Here is a 24555-nt window from a genome sequence, read left to right as displayed (position 1 = left end):
GAAATGAAGAATGACATAGCAGTAATAAAGAACACATTAGAAGGAATAAAGAGCAGATTATAGGAGGCCGAGGATCGGATCAGTGAATGAGGAGACAGCATAGAAAAATAATCACTCAATCAGAGAACTCAAAAGAAAAAAACAATTAAAAAACAGGAGGACAGCTTTAGTGAGCTGTGGAACAACATGAAATATAACAATATTCACATCAAAGGAGTTCCAGGATGTGTAGGAAGTCAGCAAGGGATAGAGAACCTGTTTGAAGAAATAATGACAGAAAACTTCCCTAATCTGGTGAAGGAAACAGTCACACAAGTTTAGGATTTGTGGATATTGTACTAACCTAGCATCCCAATAACAATCCTACTTGATCATAGTGTATTATCTTTTTAATTGTTGCTGGATCTCATTTGCTAATATTTTGCTGAGGATTTCAGCATTTATGTTCATTAGGGATATTGGCCTATAACTTTCTTTCTTTCTTTGTGGTGTTTTTATCTGGTGTTCAAATTAGAGAATTAGGATAGTTCTGATATTTCTTGCAATACTGGTTTGATAGTATAAACTCCTTTGTGACTTTGTGTTTTTTTGTTTGTTTGTTTGGTGTTTTTTTTTGCGGGGGGGGGGGAAGAGTGGGTTTCGGAAGCTGTTTATTTCAGCTTCAATTTTTAAAGGATACACTTGCTGAATAGAGTAGTCTTCTTTGTAGGTCCTTGCTTTTCAGCATAAAAGTGTATTGTTTAATCTATAAGTATTTTGAGATTTTCCAGCTGCCTATTGAATTCTAGTTTATTTTTCATAATACCCATATTTCAGTGATTTTAATACTTAAAAAGTTTTCATTTCATTTCAAAAATTGCAGTTTAGTAGCATAAAAATATAATAAAAATTGATTTTTTTTCTCAAACTTAAAAATACCACTGCATTCCCTTCATTTTATTTATTTTTTGTTAATCGTCACCCCAGGATATTTTTTCCATTTCTTTTTAGATTGAGTGGAGTGGGGAGAGCAACATCAATATGAGAGAGACACACTGATTGGCTGCCTCTTGTATTTACCCTGAGTGGGGCCAGAGATCGAACCTGCAACACATGTATGTACTCTTGGCCTGGAATCAAACCCGTGACCCCTCAGTGCACAGAAAGATACTGTAACCACTGAGCAATGTCAGCCAGGGCTGAATTCTAGTTAAAATCTATTGTGGTCTGAGAGTATACACTGTATGGTTGTAATTCTTTTAAATGGTATTCTTTTTTAAAAAAATGAAATCCAACAACTTTAATTGTTTAAAGTATTACATGTCTCCTTTTTTTTCCCAATTAACTCCCCTCCCAGCCACTTCCACCCCTGAGGGCAAACCCCCACCAACCCAGTGTCTGTGTCCATTCGTCTTAATATGCATGCATATGAGTCCTTTGGTTGATCTAAAACCACCCCCCGCCCCTGCCTGTTCCCTGAGGTTGGACAGTCTGCTCAGTGCCACCTTGTCTCTGGATCCATTTTTTTTTCATCAGTTTATGTTGATCATTATATCCACATATAAGTGAGATCATGTAATATTTATCTTCCTCCGACTGGCTTATTTTGCTTAGCATAATGCTCTCCAGTTCCACTCATTCTGTTGCAAATGGTAAAAGTTCCTTCTTTTTTATAGCAGTGTAGTATTCCATTGTGTAGATGTACTACCTTTTTTTAATCCACTCATCTGCTGATGGGCACTTAGGCTGTTTCCAAATCATAGCTAATTTAAATTGTGCTTCTATGAACACAGGGGTGCATATATCCTTCCTTATTGGTGTTTCTGGTTTCTTGGTATATAGTTCTAGAAGTGGGATTACAGGGTCAAATGGGACTTCCATTTTTAACTTTCTGAGGAAACTCCATACTGTCTTCCACAGTGGCTACACCAGTCTGCATTCCCACCAGCAGTGCACGAGGGTTCCTTTTTCTTCACATCCTCACCAGCACCTATCATTTGTTGATTTGTTGATGACAGCCATTCTGACTGGTGTGAGATGTGACCTCATTGTCATTTTGATTTGCATCTCTCGGATGATTAGTGACTTTGAGCATGTTTTAATATGTCTGTCGGTCTTCTGTATATCATCTTTCAAAAAGTGTCTACTTAGATCCTTTCCCCATTTTTTGATTGGGTTGTTTATTTTCCTTTTGTTAAGTTGCATGAGTTCCTGTAAATTTTGGAAATTAAACCCTTATCTGAAATTGCATTGGCAAGTATGTTCTCCCATGCAGTGGGCTTTCTTATTGTTTTGTTGATGATTTCTTTTATTTTGATGTAGCCACATTTGTTTGTTTTCTCCTTAGTTTCCATTGAGCTAGGAGCTGTATCGGTAAAGATATTGTTATGACATATGTCTGATATTTTGCTGCCTATGGAGTCTTCTAAGATTATTATGGTTTCCCATCTTACATTTAAGTTCTTTAATCATTTTGAGTTTGTTTTTGTGTATGGTATAAGTTGGTGATCTTGTTTCATTTTTTTACATGTAATCTGACCAAATTCCCAGCACCATTTATTGAAGAGGCTGTCTTGACTCCATTGTATGTTCTTGCCTCCTTTGTCAAATATTGAGCATAAAGGCTTGGGTCTATTTCTGGGTTCTCCGTTTTGTTCCATTGGTCTATATGTCTGTTCTTGTGCCAGTAACAGGAAGCTTTGAGAACCGTGACTTTGTAATATAGTTTGACAGTATTGTGATCCCTCCAATTTTGGTCTTCTCAGGATTGCTGTGGCTATTCGTGGTCTTTTTTTTTTATTCCCTATGAATTTTTGGAGCGTTCGTTCTAGGTATGTATTTGTATTTTAATGGGTATTGCATTAAACCTATAAATTGCTTTGGGTAGTATGGACATTTTAATGTTGTTGATTCTACCAATCCATGAACATGGTATGTTCTTCCATTTGTTTATGTCTTCCTCTATCTCTTTTTTCAATGTTCATTAGTTTTCCAAGTATAGGTCTTTTACCTCCTTAGTTAAGTTTATTCCTAGATATCTTAATTTTTTGTTTCAAAGGCAAACAGGATTATTTTCTTAATTGTTCTTTCTGTGAGTTCATTGTTGGTGTATAAAAAAGCCATAGATTTCTGGGTCCTAATTTTGTATCCTGCTACATTGAATTCATTTATTAAGTCTAGTAGTTTTTTGATGGAGTCTTTGGGGTTTTCTATGTACAATATCATGTCATCTGCGAATAAGGACAGTTTTACTTCTTTTTTCCTTTTTCCAATTTGGATGCCTTTTATTTCTTCTTCTTGTCTGATCACTATGGCTAACACTTCCAGTACTATATTGAACAGGAGTGGTAAAAGTGGACATCCTTGTTTTGTTCCTGTTCTTAGGGGAAATGAATTTAGTTTTTACCCATTGAGTATGATGTTGGCTGTAGGTTTGACATATAAGACTTTTATTATGTTGAGATATGATCCCTCTACTCCCACTTTGCTGAGAGTTTTTTATCAAGAAATGGTGTTGGATTTTGTCAAATGCTTTTTCTGCATCGACTGATATGATTATGTGATTTTGATTTCTCTATTTGTTTATGTGATGTATAACATTTATTGATTGGCGGATGTTGTACCATCCTTGCATCCCTAGAATAAATCACACTTGGTCATGGTGTATGATCTTTCTAATATACTGCTGGATCCTATTTGCTAGAATTTTGTTGAGAATTTCAGCATCTATATTCATCAAGGATATTGACCTGTAGTTCTTTCTTTGTGGTGTCTTTATCTGGTTTTGTAATTAGGGTAATGCTGGCTTCATAGAAAGAGCTTGGAAATGTGCCTTCCTCTTGAATTTTTTGGAATAGTCTGAGGAGAACCAACTTTAGTTCTTCTTTGCTTTGTAAAACTCCCCTGTGAAGCCATCTGGCCCCGGGCTTTTGTTTATTGGAAGGTTTTTGATTACTGCTTCAATTTCTTCGGTAGTTATCAGCCTATTAAGATTTTATTTTTTATTTTTCCTGATTGAGTTTTGGAAGCTTGTATTTTCTACGAATATGTCCATTTCGTCTAGGTTGTCCAGTTTGTTGTAATAGAATTGTTCATAGTATTTTTTGATAATCCTTGTATTTATGTGGGGTTGGTTGTTACTTCACTTCTTTCATTTCTTATTTTATTTGGGTCCTCTCTCTTTGCTTCTTGGTGAGCCTGGCTAGAGGTTCATCAATCATGTTTATCCTTTCAAAGGACCAGCTCTTGGTCTTATTGATCTTTTGTATTGTCTTTTGGTCTCTATGTCATTTATTTCCACTCTGATCTTTATTATTTCCTTCCTTCTCCTTACTCTGGGCTTTTCTTGCTGCTCTCTTACTAATTCTTAGAATTGTTGGGTTAGGTAATTTATTATTATTTTTTCTTCTTTTTTGAGGTAGAACTGTAGAGCTATGAACTTCCTCTCAAGATTGCTTTCATTGTGTCCCACAGACTTTGGATTATTGTGTTTTCATTGTCGTTTGTTACCAGGATGCTTTTTATTTCTACTTTGATCTCTTTGGTAACCCAGTCATTATTTAATAGCATACTATTGAGCCTCTAAGTGTTTGATTTTTTTTCAATGTTTTTTATTGTAATTGATTTCTAATCTTATGCCATTGTGGTCTGAGAAGATGCTTAATATGATTTTTATCTTCTTGAATTTGAAGAGACTTTGTCTGTATCCCAATACGTGGTCTATCTTTGAAAATGCCCTGTGTGCACTTGAGAAGAATGTATATTCTGCAGCTTTGGGGTGAAATGTTCTGAAGATGTGATCTAGTGAATCATTTAGGATTGATATTTCTTTGCTGGTTTTTTGTTTAGATGATTTATACAGTGGTGTCAGTGGGGTATTAAAGTCCCCTAATATGACTGAATTGCTGTTGATCTCTCCCTTGATATCTTCCAGAAGTTTTTCTAATGTATTTGAGTGCTCCTGCATTGGGTGCACATATGTTTACCAGAGTTATATTCTCTTGCTGAATTGCTCCCTTTAGTATTATGAAGTGGCCTTCCTTATCTCTTCTGATGGCCTTCACTTTGAGGTCTAATTTATCAGATATAAGTATTGCTACCCCAGCTTTTTTTTCATTTTCATTCACCTTAAAAAATTGTTTTCCATCCTTTCACTATCAGTCTGTGTGAGTCTGTTGTTCTGAGGTGGGTCTCTTGTAGACAGCAGATGTTTGGGGTCATGTTTTCTTATCCATTCAGCTACCCTATGTCTTTTGATTGGAGCATGTTTACATTTAAGGTCATTATTGACTAGAGGCCTGGTGCACAAAATTAATGCACAGGTAGGGTCCCTAGCCCTGGCCAGTGATCAGCGCCAATCTGTGGGGTGACTGGTGGGGCAATAGAAGGGCACTCCCTGGTACCCGCCTTGGCCAGTCAGGCACTGCCTGCTCGCCAGCCCCACCTCCCACTGCCGCCGCCGGTTGCCTCGCACTGTGGGGCGATTGGTGGGGTGATTGGGGGACTCTGCTGGCACCTACCTTGGCTGACCTGGGGCCTGCTGGCTGGGGGAAGCTCCTGTGTTGAGTGTCTGCCCCCTGGTGGTCAGTGTGCATCATAGTGACCGGTCATTTGACTGGTTGTTCCACCGGTTGTTCGGCCATTTGGTCGATTTGCATTTTAGGGTTTTATTACATAGGATAGGTACTTGTTTGTTGCCATTTTTATTCTTTGTGCCTGTGTTCCTTCTTCCCTTCCTTTTTCTTCTTTATACAGCAGACCCTTTAGCATTTCTTGTATTGCTGGTTTGGTTGTAATAAACTCCCTTAGCCCCCTTTTTTTTGCCTGCATAGTTCCTGATTACACCTTCAATTTTAAATGATAGGCTTGCTGGGTATAGTATTCTTGGATTCAGGCCTTGCTTGGTATCACTTTGTATATTTCATTCCATTCCCTTCTGGCCTGATGTGTTTCCGTTGAGAAATCAGTTGATAGTCTAATGGGAGATCCCTTGTAGGTAACTTTCTGTCTCTCCCTGGTAGCCTTTAAGATTCTTACTTTGTTGTTGATGTTTGCCAATTAAATTATGATGTTTCTTGGTGTTGGTCTTTTTGGGTTCATTTTGTATGGGACTCTGTGAGCTTCTTGGACTTGTGTGACTTTTTTTCTTCCCAATATTAGGGAAGTTTTCTGTAATTATTTCTTCAAACAGGTTTTCTATTCCTTGCTCTGTTTCCTCTCTTTCTTGCACCCCTATTATGTGGATGTTGTTTCGTTTTGTGTGTTGTCCTAGAGCTCCCTTAGGCTCTCCTCCTGTTTTTTAAGTGTTTTTTCCAGTTGCTGCTCTGCTTGGGTATTTTTTCTACCTTGTCTTCTAGCTCGGTGATGCAGTCCTCAGCTTCTTCTAGTCTACTGTTGATGCTTTTATTGTGTTCTTCATTTTTCATTTCTTCTTAGTTCTTCATTTCTTCTTCATTCTTACACGTTGTTCAATTTGTCCTCCATCCTTTTCAGCATCCTAATGACCATGGCTTTGAATTCTTTCTCTGACAAATTGTTGAGAATGCCTCCATTTCATTTACTTGCCTCCATTTAATTTACTTCCTTTTCCGGTGATTTAATGTCCCATGAGGGCTGGTCTAAGACCCCTCTCTACTGTTTTGTCTGCCATGTCTCAGCTTCCTTCTAGATAGTCAGAACCATGTTGAAGTTCCCAGCGATCCACCACTCCTCTGTGTCAGATGCCACAGCCTTGATGTCAGCCAGGCAGGACCACTCTGCATGTTTTGTTTGTCTGCCTACTTTCAGTTATATTTACACAAGCATCTATTTCTGACACTGCCTTTAGGTGGCGGTGTTTCTGAATTAGTTTCCCAGACCAAATGAGCCCTCAGGGCAGTCCCCAAGGACTCCCCGGGGTATTTCTTTCTGTTTGTTGTGTCATTGCTATTATTCATTTCACTTATGCATGAGCTATAATCAGTGAATATATTTTGCTATTATTTGGAACAAACTGCTATCTGATCATTTAACAATATAAAAAATAAAACTATTTTTCAATCTTCATTTATTCATTCTCTGATGATCTTCCTTTTTTAAAAAAAAACATTTTTATTGATTTCAGATAGGAAGGGAGAGGGAGAGAGAGAGAAACATCAAGGATGATAAGGAATCACTGATCGGCTGCTTCCTGCATGCCCCCTATTGGGGATCGAGCCCACAACCCAAGCATGTGCCCTTAGCCAGAATAGAACCTGGGACTCTTCAGTCCACAGGCCGACACTCTATCCACTGAGCCAATCCAGCTAGGGCATGATCTTCCATCTTATGTAGATCTGAGTTTCTGACCAATCAATATCATTTTCTTCTTTCTAAAGAACGTCTTTTAGTATTTTTACAAGGCAATAAATTCAATTTTTGTTGGTCTGAGAAAGTTGTCATTTCTCTTTCACTTTTTAAAAAAAATATTTTTATTGATTTCAGAGAGGAAGGGAGAGGGAGATAGAAATATCAATGATGAGAGAGAATCATTGATCAGCTGCCTCCTGCATGCCCCATACTGGGGATCAAGCCCACAACCCTGGCATATGCCCTTGACCAGAATCGAACCTGGGAACTTTCAGTCTGCAGGCCAAAACTCTATCCACTGAGCCAAACCAGCTTGGGCTCTCTTTCACTTTTGAAAGATAATTTCATAGGATACAGAATTCTATGCTTGGTGTGGTTTTATTGTCCTAACACTTTAATATTTCAGTCCACTCTTTTTGCTTGACTGATTTCTAAGGATAAGTCAGATATGATTCTTATCATTTCTTCTTTATAGGTAAAGTGTTTTTTTCTTCTGACTTCTTTCAAGATTTATATTTTATCTTTGATTTTCTACAGGTTAAATATAATATTCCTAGATGTCAATTTTTGTCATTTACCCTGATTCATGTTTTCTGAGCTTCCTGGATCTGTGATCTGACATTAATTTGGAGAAAATTATTCCTGCAAATATCCTCTGTTACTTTTTGTCTTTCTTCTCCTTCGTGTATTCCCATTACAAGTATGTTATACGTTTTGTAATTGTCCCACAGTTCTTGGATAGTCTATTTCTTTTTCCTCTTAGCCTCGCAGTTTTGTAAGTTTTTATTAATATATCCCCAAGTTTAGAGATTCTTTCCTCAGCTGTGTACACTCTACTAATGAAGCCATCAAATGCATTTTTCATTTGTTCAGTGCTTTTAATTTCTAGCATTTTTTGAGTCTTTATTAGAATTTCCATCTCTCTGCTTACATTACTAATCTATTTTTACACGTTGTCTACATTACCATTGGAACCCTTAGTATGTTAGTCATAGTTGTTTTGAATTCATGGTCTGATAATTCCAATATCCCTGCCATGTCTGTGTCTGGGTCTCTTTAAAGTTGTTCTTTTCCCTTTAATATATTGTATGTATTTTTTTTAAAGGTTAACATGATGTCCTGGGTACAAGGACCTTTGGTATATGGTGGTAAAGTGTGGTGGGAGAGGAAGAGTGCTGTGGCCCTAGGATTAGGTCTCAGTGTTTTAGTGAGCCTGTGCCCTTGGACTGTGAACTTCACTAGTGCCTCTCAGGTCTTTTTTATCCTCATAGATTATACAGGATGGCAAGAGGGGATGGGAGTTGGGTATTTCTCTTCTCCCAGATAGGGTGAGCTCTGATAAAACTCCCATAGGTTAGGGCAGTGATGGGCAATCTTTTGAGCTTGGTGTGTCAAACTTCACCAAAAAACTGAGCATAACTCGGGTAGTGTGTCACTTTGAGGAAAAAACATTATTTCGCAAATGTTTCATCTTCAGGAGCAGCAAATGTTTCATCCTTGGCATGCGGCCTCCTCAGCGGCCGCGTGTCATCAGAAATGGCTACGAGTGTCAGTGCTGACACGCGTGTCATAGGTTCGTCATCACTGGGTTAGGGGCTGATAAAATACTTTCTATTGAGGACAGGTCTTGTGAAGAATAGAATGCTTTGGTGTATTTCATTGTAGTTACTTTGTCCCCTCCCCTTGCCAGATGGCTCCTGGACAGAAGTGTGTCTTCTCACACCATGACTAGATTCCCTCTGGAGTTTTTAACTCTTAGACTTGTTCACACTGAGCCTACAGCCAATTTTCCATTATAATTTTGGTTTTCCTGCTCTGGTACTGGTTCCCACAGAGGTGTCTCCTCTGTTATGATTCTCTGTATCTACCTTCCTCTATTTGGTTACAGGGGCAGTAATTTGCCCTGTTACCTCACTTCTTTGATGAAACTAAAGGTTGTCAATTTACAGTTTTTTCAGCATTTTATTTGTTGTTTGGATGGAGTGATGAAGCTGGACCACAATCTGGAAGGATCTGAGATATTACTTTTGAGCTCTAAACTTCCAAGACTTCTTCCTTCATAAAACTGACTAGAGGCCCGGTGCACGAAATTCGTGCATGGGGGTGTGTGTGTCCCTCAGCCCAGCCTGCACCCTCTCCAATCCAGGACTGCTGGCTCCCAATTGCTCGCCTGCCTGCCAGCCTGATCACCTCCTAACCACTCCCATGCCAGCCTTATTGATGTCTAACTGCTCCCCTGCCAGCCTGTTTGCCCCCAACTTCCCTCCTCTGCTGGCCTGGTCACCCCTAACTGCCCTCCCCTGCAGGCTTGATTGCCTCCAACTGCTCTCCCTTGCAGGCCTGGTCCCTCTCAACTGCCCTCCCTTGCAGGCCTGGTGCCTCCCAACTGTCCTCCCCTGCTGGCCATCTTGTGGTGGCCATTTTGTGTCCACATGGGGGCAGGATCTTTGACCACATGGGGGCAGCCATATTGTGTGTTGGAGTAATGGTCAATCTGCATATTACTCTTTTATTAGATAGGATAGAGGCCTGGTGCATGGGTGGGGGCCAGTTTTGCCCTGAAGGGTGTCCCGGATCAGGGTGGGGGGTTCCTTTGGGGTGTGGGGCGGCCTGGGCAAGGGGCCTGTGGTGGTTTGCAGGCCAGCCACGCCCCCTGGAGACCCAAGCGGAGGCCCTGGTATCTGGAATTTATTTACCTTCTACAATTGAAACTTTGTATCCTGGAGCGGAGCCAAGCCTCCTGCTCGCTCTGTGGCCAACAGCCATTTCTGTTTGGATTTGTTTACCTTCTATAATTGAAACTTTGTAGCCTTGAGTGGAGGCTTAGGCCTGCCAGGGCAGGGGAAAGCTTGGCTTCTCCTATCGCCTTGGAAACCCAAGCCTCCCTCCTACTTTCTCTGAGGCTGTAGCCATCTTAGTTGGGTTAATTTGCATACTCACTCTGATTGGCTGGTGGGCATGGCTCGTGGGTGTAGCAGAGTTAGGGTCAATTTGCATATTACTCTTTTATTAGTTAGGATTATAAGATTTTAATGCAGAAAGTCTGAACCTAAGACTGATAGTTGGATGTATAATAAAACTTTCATTTATTTAAAGGGAAAACAGCTTCATAAAAATAAGTGAACTTAGTAAACTAAAACAGGACTTAAAGCCTAAAACCTAAACCTATTGCTGTAGAATATCCATTTCTTTAGGATTAGGCAAGCCACTTCCCCAGTACCAGTATAGGATATAAACAGTGTGATTAAAAGTGATGAGATTGATTTTTGCATGTGGTTGAGAGTTTAGATTTCTTATGTAAATTGATTTATATACACTGTGGGATTAGTGAATTAAGTATGATTTATAGAGAAACTGCAGCTCTATTTCTATTATCCAGAGTACATGCTGTTTTGAGGGTTTCTTTAGTGTGAATGCAGTGTGTGTGTGTGTGTGTGTGTGTGTGTGTGTGTGTGTATGGGAGAGAGGGAGAGAGAAATTGAAGTAGAAGAATATACAACCTCTCAAATATAAATATGGAAGCACATTTTCCTATAAATTTCTCTAAAATTTCAAAATCAAAGACAACATAGGAGTAAGTTTGTAGTTTCAATACTATTGTTATAAAACTCTCAATTATTTCATGAGAGAACTGCAGCCCTCAATCTCAAGGGAAAACCTTTGGTGTCCAATACATTTTTCTCTCTTCCATAGGCCCTGGCCCTATTCCTAAAAACTGCTCTATAGAAACTGCCCACTAAATAGGGTCATGGAAACTTGCAGGTAAGACCTAAATGCAGAAACTATATTTACAAAGAAGTCTAATCACTTACACTGGCAGATATTCTGGTTTAGTTTAGATTCAGGACCTTAAAAATACTAATGTTAATTAAAAAGCAACTTTTATTAATGAAAAATCAATAAAATTTGCTTTTAAAAGTTTAAAGATACAAAGCATCAAATAAGAAATTAAAAGTTTAAAACTTCAATTGCTTATATTCGTATTTTAAAATAATTTTTGTTTTCTATAGGCTTTATATTTCTGGAGGTCAAAATCTCTTAAGTTTAATCATATGGAATATCTCGGAAAAAATCAAGAAAATCTCACACATATTTGGTGACAATGAGATACTTTAAACTGTTAGTGTGAAAGCAAGTTTTATGTAACTATTTACAGGCAACAGATGTTTTAAAAATTGCAGCCTAATGTAATAAGAACTGTAATATTGCCAGAAGTATAATGTTCATTTTAGCTAACTTAAAAGTAAATGTGGCCTGGCTGGTGTGACTCAGTGGTTGAGTGTTGACCCATGAACCAAGAGATCTGGTTTGATTCCCACTCAGGGCATATACCTGGGTTGTGGGCTCAATCCTCATTTGGGGGAGTGCAGGAGGTAGCTGATTGATGTTTTTCTCTCATTATGTTTCTATCTCTCTATCCCTCTCCCTTAAAAAAAATAACAACATATTTTTAAAAATAAATGTGAAAAGTAGGTTTTAAATAAAAATGTTTAATTAATGCTATTTCTAATCTATACAATTTAACATTAAAAATTATAAAAACATAAAAATATATATCTGTTGAGCAATTTTTTTTTATAGATTCAAGGAAAAATTTTCTTTTTGTTTATATATTGACTGTAATAAAGCTGATAACCTGATCCGGGAGTACATAGATTAAACAGTGATTTTGTAGGCTTGTGGTTTAATACTATTTATCAAACACATTTCTTATTTTCTCTCCATTTACATTCCTTATTTTACATACCATTTGTAATATAGTTATTCAATCTTCCTTGTGGAGGACAAACACTTTCTGCCACCTGTGGTTTTGTTTCCTCTTTTTCTGAGAAGACGATTTCCTTAATTTCTTTATCTTCTCCAGTATTATCATCTTTGAGGAACTGAAGTAAAACAAAGAAATATTTTTTAAAATTTACTTTCCATACAAATTTATGAAGGTATAAAACCACCAAATCTCATAATTAAACTCATATTATTACTCTCAACATGGAGAATTACACACACAAAAGTCTATTCATGCTCTATATCAATATATAATATTGACATATGGGGATGTCATAGGTGTGCATTTTATTTTGCAGGGCACCTTGACTTAGCCTTTTATAGACTTCAAGCCATCATTTTCATTTGTGATTTATGTATATGAATAAGTGAGCCTATAGTGTGGATAGAGTAATTAAAAGTGTCCCTCTTCAATCTAACTCCCAAAGATTATCAAACAAAACTTTTGTGGAATGAAAATACAACTAAATTGGAAATGAGGTAAAATATAATTTAACATGGATTTATTTCATTTGAAAAATTATATAACTGAAAGAAAAAGAAAAAAAGCAGATGAAGCCTTCAAAAGGTGAAGGTTCAAGCTTCTACTATTATTTATAGATAACATATTCAGTTAGTTCAGGGGTATACCTCAACCCTCTAGACTTTTAATAGTAGTTAGTCTAATTATGAAACTGCTGATTTATGGAGAAAACAATTCATGAGAATATTGAAAAGCTTTTCCCAAGGTAAAAAACAAAATTTAAAAAATAAAAAAACAAGAGTCAAGCTAACCCTAGAACAGAGATCTTCAAATTTGCCTTACTGTCCTCATGATGTGTGTGTGTATGTGTGTGAGTGTGTGTGTGCGCATGCGCACCGAAAACCAATTCCAACATGTAATAATTACAAGAGTTCCATCAAAAGGTTGATGGGACTTGGGTGAACCACATATGTAGTTTACCAGTTGGAAACAGCTAAATGGCAACAAGGGTGAACCACATATGTAGTTTACCAGTTGGAAACAGCTAAATGGCACTTCCCCCAAACCTGAATAGGATTATTGCCTGCTGCCAGACAGCTCAGGGCATTTTATTTTATTTATTTATATTTTTAAATTTAATAAGTCTTTATTGTTCAGATTATTACAATTGTTTCTCTTTTATCCCCCCATACCTCCCCTCCACCAGGTTCCTATCCCGCCCTCTGCCCTTACCTCTCCCCCACTGTCCTCATCCCGCACCCCCCACTCCCCTTTCCCCCCAAGAATTGTCAGTCCACTCCCTTTCTATGCCTCTGATTCTATTATATTCACCAGTTAATACTGTTCATCAGATTTTTTATTCCCTTGGTTTTTAGATTCACTTGTTGATAGATACGTATTTGTTGTTCATAATTTTTATCTTTATATTTTTCTTCTTCATCCTCTTCTTAAAGAATACCTTTCAGAATTTCATATAATTCTGGTTTGGTGGTGAACTCCTTTAGCCTTTTCTTATCTGTGAAGCTCTTTACCTGACCTTCAATTCTGAATGATAGCTTTGCTGGGTAATCTTGGTTGTAGTTTCCTGCTATTCATCATTTTGAATATTTCTTGCCATTCCCATCTGGCCTGCATAGTTTCTGCTGAGAAATCAGCTGACAATCGTATGGGTGCTCCCTTGTAGGTAACTGTTTTTCTCTTGCTTTTAATATTCTCTCTTTGTCTTTTGCTCTTGGTATTTTAATTATGATGTGTCTTGGTGTGGTCCTCTTTGGATTCCTTTTGTTTGGGGTTCTGTGCTCTTGGGGTTTCTGAACTTGTAAGTCTATTTCCTTCACCAGGTGGGGAAGTTTTCAGTCACTATTGCTTCAAATAGATTTTCAGTATCTTGCTCTCTCTCTTCTTCTGGTTCCTCCATAATTCTGATGTTGGTACGCTTGAAGTTGTCCCATAGGCTTCTTACACTATCTTCAACTTTTTGGATTCTTTTTGCTTTTCTGGTTTAGTGTTTTTGCTTCTTTGTATTTCAAATCTTTGACTTGGTTCTTGCAATCCTCTAGTCTGCTTTTAAGTCTCTGTATAATATTTTTTATTTCAGTCAGTGTATGCTTAATTTCTAGTTGATCCTTTTTTCATATCCTCGAAGGTCTCGTTAAATTTATTGGCCTTTTCTAGGAAATTCTTGAAAAACCTTACAACCGTGGCTTTGAACTCAATATCCAGTCATTTACTTTCCTCCATTTCCTTCATTTGTGGCCTGCCTCTTTGTCTCCGCATTTTGGCTGCTTCCCCAAGTTGATGGAGTGGCTTTGTGTGCTAGGTTTCCTAGTAGGGCCCAGTGGCTCAGCCTCCCCAGTTACCTGAGGTGGACACTCTTGGTGTGCCCCTTTGTGGGCTGTGTGTGCAGTCTTGTTGTAGTTAAGCCTAGATTGTTGTTAGTATCACTGGGGGGAGTTGACCTCCAGGCCAACTGGCTGTGAGGATCAGCTGTGTCTCTACTGGGAGAGCTTCTGTGCTCAGCTTGGATGGGGCGGAGTCTCAGGGCTGAGCAGACAGCCTTGGTTTCCCGTCAGCCTTGCTCTACGAGGCCCGTGCCTCAGTGTCCCTTGGCAATGGCTGCACGCACCTCTGAGAGAAGGCTGCCCTGAGTTTCGCCCGCTGCCAGACAGTCCAGTTTCTTCCCAAATGAGTCTGGGTATTCAAAGTCTCACCCATAACTGGATTTCAGTGCAGTCGGGAGGTTTTGTTTTCCTCCCGAATGAGAAAGCTAGCTGCGCGCTTGCTGCCCTCCCTCTCTGCGCGCCGCGAGTAAGCCAGCTGTGTATTCAGCTGCCCGCCCTTGCTGCGTGTGCGGGTCTACCCACCTGTCCTCCACAGCTCCTCTGGATCTCAGTGTTCTTTTATCTTGCCTTCTAGTTGTAGAATTTCCACTCAGCCAGCTTTCCAGTGGTTCTGGACGATGTCCGCTCTGTCTTCCAGTTGCAGTTTTGAACTTGATGTGTGAGACAGCAGTATAGTTGTTTACCTATGCCGCCATCTTTGTTTCTCCTCAGGGCATTTTATTTGCCTCCTGTTGGCCAAACACCTGAACAGCTGTAAGCTTTTCCCCAAACTGACAATGATTCTGTAAATCCTTTGAAACCTTACCCTTTGAAGTGTATATTTCCACCTTGCCTTAGGACAAGTTGTGTTTAATAAATACCACGGGGTCCTTAGGTGAGTCTTTTAGCTCCCTTTAGCTGAAGCTCCTCTGACCCCCAATGCCTTTCAAAATTATCTTTTGTCTCCGGACTCTTTAATCATCTACGCGCAGCCCCTTTCTCCAGAATGCTGAAACCTTTGTAAGGCTGGGAAAAGAACCCCGGCATTATGACACCCGAATGAGGGGCACCAACAATTATGGGGACCCAACCTGGGGCTGGACTTTAACCCTGGAAACATTAATGGAGTGATTCTGGAGAAAGAAGGATTCGCCTGAGCAAATGGTAAAGTTCACTGTGTGTAGAGCCCAGGTCAGCTTCGGAACCCTGAGGATCAGTAAGTGCATGAGTGATACTTTGTGTTTCAGTCAGTTTATTATGGGGAATAATTTGGTCAAAAGGCAAAATTATAAAGAAATTGGAATATCAAAAGGTACTTTTTTAAATCAGGCTGAAAAAAGAGTGCCGTGGTTGTCTTTAATGTGGTTTCTTGTTCAAATTAAAATCTTAATTTGTATTTTGAATCTAAAATCTGTAATAAGAAATGAAACCCCACTGCCAAAACCACCTCTGGTGTGGAGAAATTCAAATGTGGCAGGAGAGGGCAGAGCTATCCGCTCTCCCGCAATGAGATTACTTCAAGTTTTGTTTAAAAATTACCGAAGAACATCTTATGATAACCAAATTTTGGCAAAGATAAGCTTGGGTGCTAGTTATTACTTTGGAAAGTGAAAAAGGAAAAAAATTTAAGATCTGTCTTTATCTATTAAGCATGAAAAGAAATGCAGCCAGATCTGTTACTAAAGTTTCCCCCAAAGCAAGCAGGATGTGGGGGAAGGGAGACACGTGGAGATCCAATATGGAAGCCCACTCTCCCAGTATGCTAATTTAAAGTCTCTTTTCTTGCCATAAAAATTTATAAATATGTCTGGGATTTCTGTGCTCGTGAGGAGAGAAGCCAGCTTAATACAAAATGCATGCAACTGTCTAATTTTTTGACATATTAGATAGGTTTTTGGCTGAACTTGACTCTCTGTAAAAGCTACAAAAATGAAAAACCCAAGATTGTTTTTTTCTCCCTGCAAAAAGAAAGATGGTGAATTTGACCCAGGAGAAGACACAGGCTAATTCCAGCAGAGAGATTGGCATTTTGATAATAAAAAGTGGCTTTTAAAATGCTAATTAAGTGTATTAAAACAACTTTAAGGCCTTCAAGAAAATCAGTAAATTGTTACAAAAATTTGCCAAAGAAAATGCTTTAAAATAATTATAATTGACTCTAGAATCTCAAAGAAATTGTTGGAATATAGATAAATACTATATTAATTATAAATATCTAAGTAGCCCAGGAAGGCTGGCTATGCCCTTTGTTAATGGAGGAAAACGACTAGTCACCCTTCCCAGGGCAGGTAGGCCAGTTTCCCAACAGTAGACATCTTTAAAGAATGTGGTAATTTGCATTTGAATGGCTACAAACTTCCTCCAAACTTGTTTGGCAGCAAAAAAATTTTTGGAAGTTTGCTTAATTATATAAATAATAAAATGAAATGTTTAGATATTTTGAAATGAAAAAATGCTAAGATATTAATCTAAATTTGCCTTATGAAAAAAATCTAGAGGACAGAATTAAAGCTATTGATTGATTATGTCTTGTGTTTTGAAATTTATTCTTAAAAATATAAAAGGTTATTAATCTAGAAATGCTAAATATTTGACTTGCCAGCTCTAAAAGTTCAAGATTCAAATTAAATTGGGAGAAAATGTAATTGTAGTAACTAAATGCCCAAAGTTTAAAAATTTATTTTGAAGAAAATAAAGTGTTGTGTTTTCTCTGATAATTAGAATTCAAAATATGTTGTTTATTGGTCTAATTAAAGAAGGATTAATTCTATGATCCCAACCGAAATTTTTAATATAAAGACCAGTTTAAATATTTTAAGATAATTATAAAAAGTATTATAATCTTTAAATCATATATATATATTATATATATATGTATATATATATAAATATATATATTATATATATATAAATATATATATATATGTATGTATATGTATGTATATACACACACATATACATTTATGTATTTGATGTCTTTTTCCAATTAAATTTCAAGGCTGTAACTAAGAGATGATTTTAAGACATTTTCATGGGCCCTGAAATGTTTTCAAGAGGATATTCTCTCTTCTTAAAGGAAATATTTTTGAAATTAAACTGATCTAATATACTTGAAATTGCATGGAAAGCTTTCTCAAATAAAAATTAATAACTATATTTTACTTATAAATGTTACAAAGGTTTTTGCCTCTAAAAAGGGCAAAATGAAGTAACTAAATATTTCTTTAAATCCAACAGATGAAATTTAAAATGACAAAAAGCCCACAGCCGCCTGCATTTTTAAATAGGCTAGAGGTGGGGCAACATTTGTGCCTTGTAAATCAGACATAAACATTTACTAAATTAGCTTTGCTTTGCTTTTCAATAAAATATACCTACTTAAATTACTTTATAAATTAGCTTTTAAAAATATAATCAAGGTATTGTATAAATTAAGTTATATGAAAAGCCAATATTTTATAAACAATTAAATTCTAATAAAGCCACCAGAAACAGCTAGTGAGATTTCTGTTTGTCTGCAACATAATTTTGACTGTCTATCTTTTAAGAATTTCAGTTTGCTCTTCTCTTGTTTATTATGAGAATAAACAAACCATCTTTTCTGTCAAAGAGCAGTTTAGATAGCTGCTATTTTGGACTGCCTGACTTGCCAGCCGCCATGTTGGCCACATGGCTTGCTGCTCCCCTGGGGGCTGCCATCTTGAAACAGCAAAGACCAACCTCTCCCTTTGAGTAAGCCAATGTCTTTGTAAGCAATTTGATTAAGTCTTCTAAGAAAGTTACTGAGACCTCCCATGATCCCTCTGTATTTGCAAAGAAGACTAAAGGGATACTCTTCAAAAATATAATTATAAATTTAATAAAAAGGAGAAATTTTAAAATATCTTCCATTAATATTTACAGAGTAAACTAAGAAGATTGCTAAAGTATTAAATCTGACAGTAAAATAGTAGTCAACTTTACTGTAAAGATACTTGCAATATAGCTAGCTATTCGGCTGTACAAGCCAATATTAAGCAGCATTCCTGTAGGTTGCTTGGTGTAAAGAAAGACAAAGATTTTTAAATGAAACTCTCTGTAGCCTGAAACTTATTCTGGAAGAAAATAAAAAGAGAGATTTTCTTCAAACATCTGAAGAACTGTAATTGAAAGTCAATATATTTGGCCTCATAAACTGAAGTAAATAATTTGTGTTTCTGCCTCCCTGACAAAGTTTATGTTAAATTACTCAAAGACTAATTGCAAAAATTTAATGTCATTCATTGTCCATAACCTAGGACAGTGATGGGCAACCTTTTGAGCTTGGTGTGTCAAACTTCGCCAAAAAACTGAATATAACTCGGGTAGTGTGTCACTTTGAGGAAAAAACATTATTTTGCAAATGTTTCATCCTCAGGAGCAGCAAATGTTTCATCCTCGGCAAGCGGCCGCCTCAGTGGCCGCGTGTCATCAAAAATGGCTACACATGTCCGTGCTGACACGTGTGTCATAGGTTCGCCATCACTGACCTAGGACAAGTAAAGTTAAAAAATAAACCTTATTTCAGATTGATTTAATTTGGCTAATTGAAATAAGTGAACATTCAAGGAAACTTCATTGTACTGGGCAAAAAACTTCCGAAGTATTAACTAGATTTTTTTTTTTATTATGGTTCATCTCACTAAAATTGCTTAACATGCAATGAATCATATTTCTGTGCAAAAAATTAAAATTAAAAGTTATCAAGACTGCATTATAAAATTTCCAAAAGCCTCCTAATATTGAAATAAAAAAAGGGGGGATAGTGGAATAATATCCTGTAAGAAATACCTTGTAAGTAAATTACATCAATAAATTTTTACTTTGAAAATTAATTTTTATTTGTAAATCTAACAGCAAGACACCCATGAAAAACCACATGATGTCAAAATACTGTATTTTCTGTCGTATAAGACGACTTTTTAACCCAGGAAAATCTTCAAAAGTCGGGGGTCTTATACGCCGGAAAATATGGTAACCCACCCATCATTTGGCAATAACTCACTTTAATTCTAAATTGTAAATACCGTATTTTCCGGCGTATAAGACCCCCGACTTTTGAGAAGATTTTCCTGGGTTAAAAAGTCGTCTTATACACCGGAAAATATGGTAAGCCAAAGGAAAATTGTTTGGGCAAAAATAAAAAGGATCCCAAATCTAATTTATAGAAAAGATTCTTTTATTAACCTTTGGTTGAGAATATGTTTGTGTATTTCCAGAAAACTCCAAGACCATGTGGATTCCTGCAACAATGGACCCTGGAGAGGAATTGACAGGACTGCTCCAGCCACAGAAAAAGCAGTGGCCCCCAAGAACAGAGGAGAAACAGTCCAGAAATGAAGATGGTGAAGACGCCTTGCCATGCTAATAGTCAGCAGCTGTGCATCGCTGTAGGTTGCCCAGGACCAAACCAGAGAGGGTTGGACCTGCATTGCCACCGTTTGTCCACCATCCAGAACTGAAATATCATTGCTGACATGTACACATAAGAAACTGTTGGACATTGAAATTGGCACTCAAAGAACCGTTGGCCCAAAAAGAAACTGACTTCAGGCTAATTCCTTTAATACCTGACAGCAATTTAAAGGGACTTGATAGAACTCTGTCCTTTCCATTGAATTTAAAAATCTTAAAACATACATTCTTGTTAAACTTAAAAAAATCAAAAAGGGTGAGATGCCCAGAACCAATTCCAGCATGTAATAATTACAAGAGTTCCGTCAAAAGGTTGATGGGAATTGGTGGGCTCAACAAGGGTGAGCCACATATGTAGTTTACCTGTTGGAAACGGCTAAACGGCACTTCCCTCAAACCTGAATAGGATTATTGCCTGCTGCCAGACAGCTCAGGGCATTTTATTGCTTCCTACTAGCCAAACACCTGAACAGCTGTAGGCTATTACCCAAACTGACAATGATTCTGTAAACCCTATGAAATCTTACCCTGTGAAGTGTATATTTCCACCTTGCCTTAGGACAAATTGTGTTTAATAAATATCATGGTGTCCTTAGGTGAGTCTTTTAGCTCCCTTTAGCTGAAGCTCCTCTGACCCCCAATGCCTTTCAAAATTATCTTTCATCTCTGGCCTCTTTAATCATCTACATGCAGCCCATTTCTCCAGAATGCTGAACCCTTTATAAGGCTGGGAAAAGAACCCCGGCATGTGTGTGTGTATTGATAATACTTTGGGTCTTTGAGTGCAGGGAAGAGAGAACATCACATTGTCACAAGAAATTGTAATGAAGGCTAGAGAGCATGGGCAGAATAAGGAAAGGAAGAGGAAACATTTAATGGCTAGAGCAGTGGTTGGCAAACTGCAGCTTGCGAGCCACATGCGGCTCTTTGGCCCCTTGAGTGTTCTAATGCCACTTCTTCAAAATAGACTTGCCCAGGCTGAAAACCAACTTCTGTGCATGGGCCACGAAATTTCAATCGTACTGTATGTGCGCGCCCGCACGTGGTATTTTGTAGAAGAGCCACACTCAAGGGGCCAAAGAGCCGCATGTGGCTTGCAAGCCGCAGTTTGCCGACCACTGGGCTAGAGGAACAGAGGCACTATAGCAGCCTAATGTAAACAAATTATGTAGCTCTTTAGGATCAAAGTTTTTTAAATCTCATCACATTAATCTGTTTGAGTTCCTGTGTAGAGATCTTTTTTAAAAAGTCTGTCACTATACAAGAGAGCCAAGATAAAGATTCAAAGGTGAATTTTGATTAGGGTAAGTAAAAGGTCATATACAGTAAAACCATATTTCTTTAAGTTTTATTATTTCAGAATTTATAACAAATTGACATAAACTAAGATGAAGTCTTTACAGCTAAAAATAATTTCAGTCAGTGGTGAATATTTTAAATATTTAAAAGAAGAACTTTTGGCCCTTAAGAACTATAGAAGTCTCATTTAAAAAAATAAAAGATTATAGTACTAATATGAACAATTATTATTTAGTAAAACTAGACCAACAAACAGTCTATTGATTTATTCTATATACTTGCAAAAAGAGAACTTGGATTTCTTCAAATACAGAATATGGCAAAAGTAGATCTTCAGTTCTTTGTATGGAGAATAATATAAAATAAATAATAATATAGGAAAAAACTCTTGTGTTTCACATATTCACAACTGTAAACCTACTTTTGCCTCACCCTGTATACAGTACAACATTTTAATTATTTGGCTTTGTCTTTACCTTTTATAGTCTAAATTATTGCGTTTTTCCTGGACATGGCAAAAATAAGAAGCTATATACATTTCCAGTATTCCTAAAATATGCTCTCTTTAACTGCAAAATAATCTGTAGTCACCCCTTTCCATCTTTTTATTTCTTTTGCTCATTTCTTAGGACCCATTAAAACCAGCTATTTTAAAATAACCACTTCTCATATTTTAACCTAACATATAAGAAAAACCTAATAAATAAGCTTAAGAAATATATTTTAAGATCAAGTAGATTTTTATATCATGTATTACAGTATAGTTTTAAATTTTTACCTGAGAAGGTATAGATGATTGGATATTTTTATCCTCCAAATGTTCATTTCCTAGTTCTGTGGTGTCCATGCTAATATTTAAAAGAAAAAATACTTAAAAGAAAAAAACAGGACTATAATTCCATCTGAGAACAAATACAGTTAAGTGGGATTAATTTCTTAATGATTTTTTAAATCATAAAGTTGTATCATAGTCAAGTTAAATATCTTTATAGTCAAAACAGTTCTAATATTCATTTTAAAGTTATTAACCAAAGCCATGTGCATAAGTTTTTAAAAACCATTATCATACAAAAATATAATACTTCTCAATAGTTCACAATGCTGGGCATATCTTAAAAGCATACACTAGAAAACGTAGCTCTTTATTTCATGCTTGACATCATTACCACTGTGGATTTACCCTATCTTCAGGCACACTCCTGCCTAAGAGATTTCAAGACAATTTATTTTATTTTACTTTTTATTGTATTACATATAATAGTACATATTATCTCCTTTTTTCCCCTCCATTGATCTTCCCTCAGCCTCCCCTACCCGCTGTCCCATGCCCTCATCTCCCCCCGCCCCAGTGTCTTGTGTCCATTGGTTGTGCTTATATGCATGCATACAAGTCCTTTGGTTGATCTCTTTCCACTCCTCACCAACATTCCCCAGCCTTCCCGCTGTAACAGCCTGTTCGGTGCTTTACTGCCTCTGTATCTATCTTTTTGTTCACCCGGTTATAATGTTCTTTATTTTCCATAAATGAGTGAGATCGTGTGGTATTTTTCCTTCATTGACTGGCTTATTTCACTTAACATAATGCTCTCCAGGCCCATCCATGCTGCTGCAAATGGTAAGAATTCCTTCTTTTTTTTTTTATAGCAGCGTAGTATTCCATCGTGTAGATATACCATAGTTTTCTAATCCACTCATCTGCTGATGGGCATTTAGGCTGTTTCCAGATCTTAGCTATGGTGAATTGTGCTGCTATAAACACAGGGGTGCATATATCCTTTCTGATTGGTGTTTCTAGTTTCTTGGGATATATTCCTAGAAGTGGGATTACTGGGTCAAATGGGAGTTCCAGTTTTAGTTTTTTGAGAAAACTCCATACTGTTCTCCACAGTGGCTGCAATAGTCTGCATTCCTACCAGCAGTGCACGAGGGTTCCTTTTTATCTGCATCCTCGCCAGCACTTGTCATTTGTTGATTTGTTGATGATTGCCATTCTGACAGGTGTGAGATGGTACCTCATTGTCGTTTTGATTTGCATCTCTCGGATAATTAGTGACTTTGAGCATGTTTTCATATGTCTCTTGGCCTTCCTTCTGTCTTCTTTTGAAAATATTCTATTTAAATCCGTTGCCCATCTTTTTTATTGGATCATTTATCTTCCTTTTATTAAGTTGTATAAGCTCCCTGTAGATGTTGGAGATTAAACCTTTATTAGTGATAACATTTGCAAATATGTTCTCCCATACATTGGGCTTTCTTGTTGTTTTGTTGATGGTTTCTTTTGCTGTGCAAACGCTTTTTATTTTGATGTAGTCCCATTTGTTTATTTTCTCTTTAGTTTCCATTGCCCTAGGATTGGTATTGGTGAAGAAATTGCTTCGGCATATGTCTGAGATTTCTCTGCCTGTGGATACCTCTAGTATTTTTAAGGTTTCCCGTCTTATGTTTAAGTCCTTTATCCATTTTGAGTTTATTTTGTGTATGGTGTAAGTTGTTGGTCTAATTTCATTTTATTGTATGTATCTGTCCAATTTTCCCAACATCATTTATTGAAGAGACTGTCTTGACTCCATTGTATGTTCATGCCTCCTTTGACAAATATTAATTGAGCATAGTGTTTTGGGTCATTTTCTGGGTTCTCTATTCTATTCCATTGATCTACATGTCTGTTCTTGTGACAGTACCAGACTGTTTTGAGAACAGTGGTTTTGTAATATAGACTGACATCGGGTATTGAGATCCCACCTACTTGGTTCTTCTTTCTCAGTATTGCTGCAGCTATTCGGGGTCTTTTTTCATTCCAGATGAATTTATGGAGAGTTCTTTCTAGGTCTGTGAAATATGCCATTTGGTATTTTAATGGGGAGTACATTGAATCTATAGATTGCTTTGGGTAGTATAGACATTTTAATGATGTTGATTCTACCAATCCAAGAACACAGTATGTTCTTCCATCTGTTTATGTCTTCCTCTATCTCTTTTTTCAATGTTTGTTAGTTTTCCAAGTATAGGTCTTTTAACTCCTTAGTTAAGTTTATTCCTAGGTATCTTAATTGTTTTGGTGCAATGGTAAATGGGATTGCTTTTTTAGTCTATCTTTCTGTAAGTTCACTATTGGTGGATAGAAATGCCATAGATTTCTTGGAGTTAAATTTCATATCCTGCTACATTGCCGAATTCATTTATTAAGTCTAATAGTTTTTTGATGAAGTCTTTCAGGTATTTTATGTACAATATCATGTCATCTGCAAATAAGGACAGCTTTACTTCTTCTTTTCTAATTTGGATGCCTTTTATTTCTTCTTCTTATCTAATTGCAATGGCTAATACTTCTAGTACAGGAGTGGTGAGAGTGGGCATCCCTGTCTTGTTACTGTTCTTAGGGGAAATGGTTTCAGTTTTTGCCCATTGAGTATGATGTTGGCTGTGGGTTTATCATATATGGCTTTTATG

At 37.2% G+C, this 24555-nt stretch overlaps 1 protein-coding gene across 1 annotated transcript in view; it reads right to left on the bottom strand.

Annotated features, from left to right (window-relative positions):
• The window catches only part of LOC103299803 (sodium/hydrogen exchanger 9B1), an 88132-nt gene extending 66180 nt beyond the window's left edge, over nucleotides 1-21952 (bottom strand). Inside the window, 2 exon segments of the mRNA XM_054721826.1 lie at nucleotides 12053-12188; nucleotides 21884-21952. Coding sequence (XP_054577801.1) covers nucleotides 12053-12188; nucleotides 21884-21952 — 205 coding nt within the window.
• Between the last annotated feature and the right edge of the window lie 2603 nt (nucleotides 21953-24555).

This window comes from Eptesicus fuscus, chromosome 2, assembly GCF_027574615.1.
Source record: "Eptesicus fuscus isolate TK198812 chromosome 2, DD_ASM_mEF_20220401, whole genome shotgun sequence".
Classification (NCBI taxonomy): domain Eukaryota; kingdom Metazoa; phylum Chordata; class Mammalia; order Chiroptera; family Vespertilionidae; genus Eptesicus; species Eptesicus fuscus.
The sequence above is the reverse complement of the archived record's forward strand: the minus strand, read 5'-3'. Positions and strand labels throughout refer to the sequence as shown.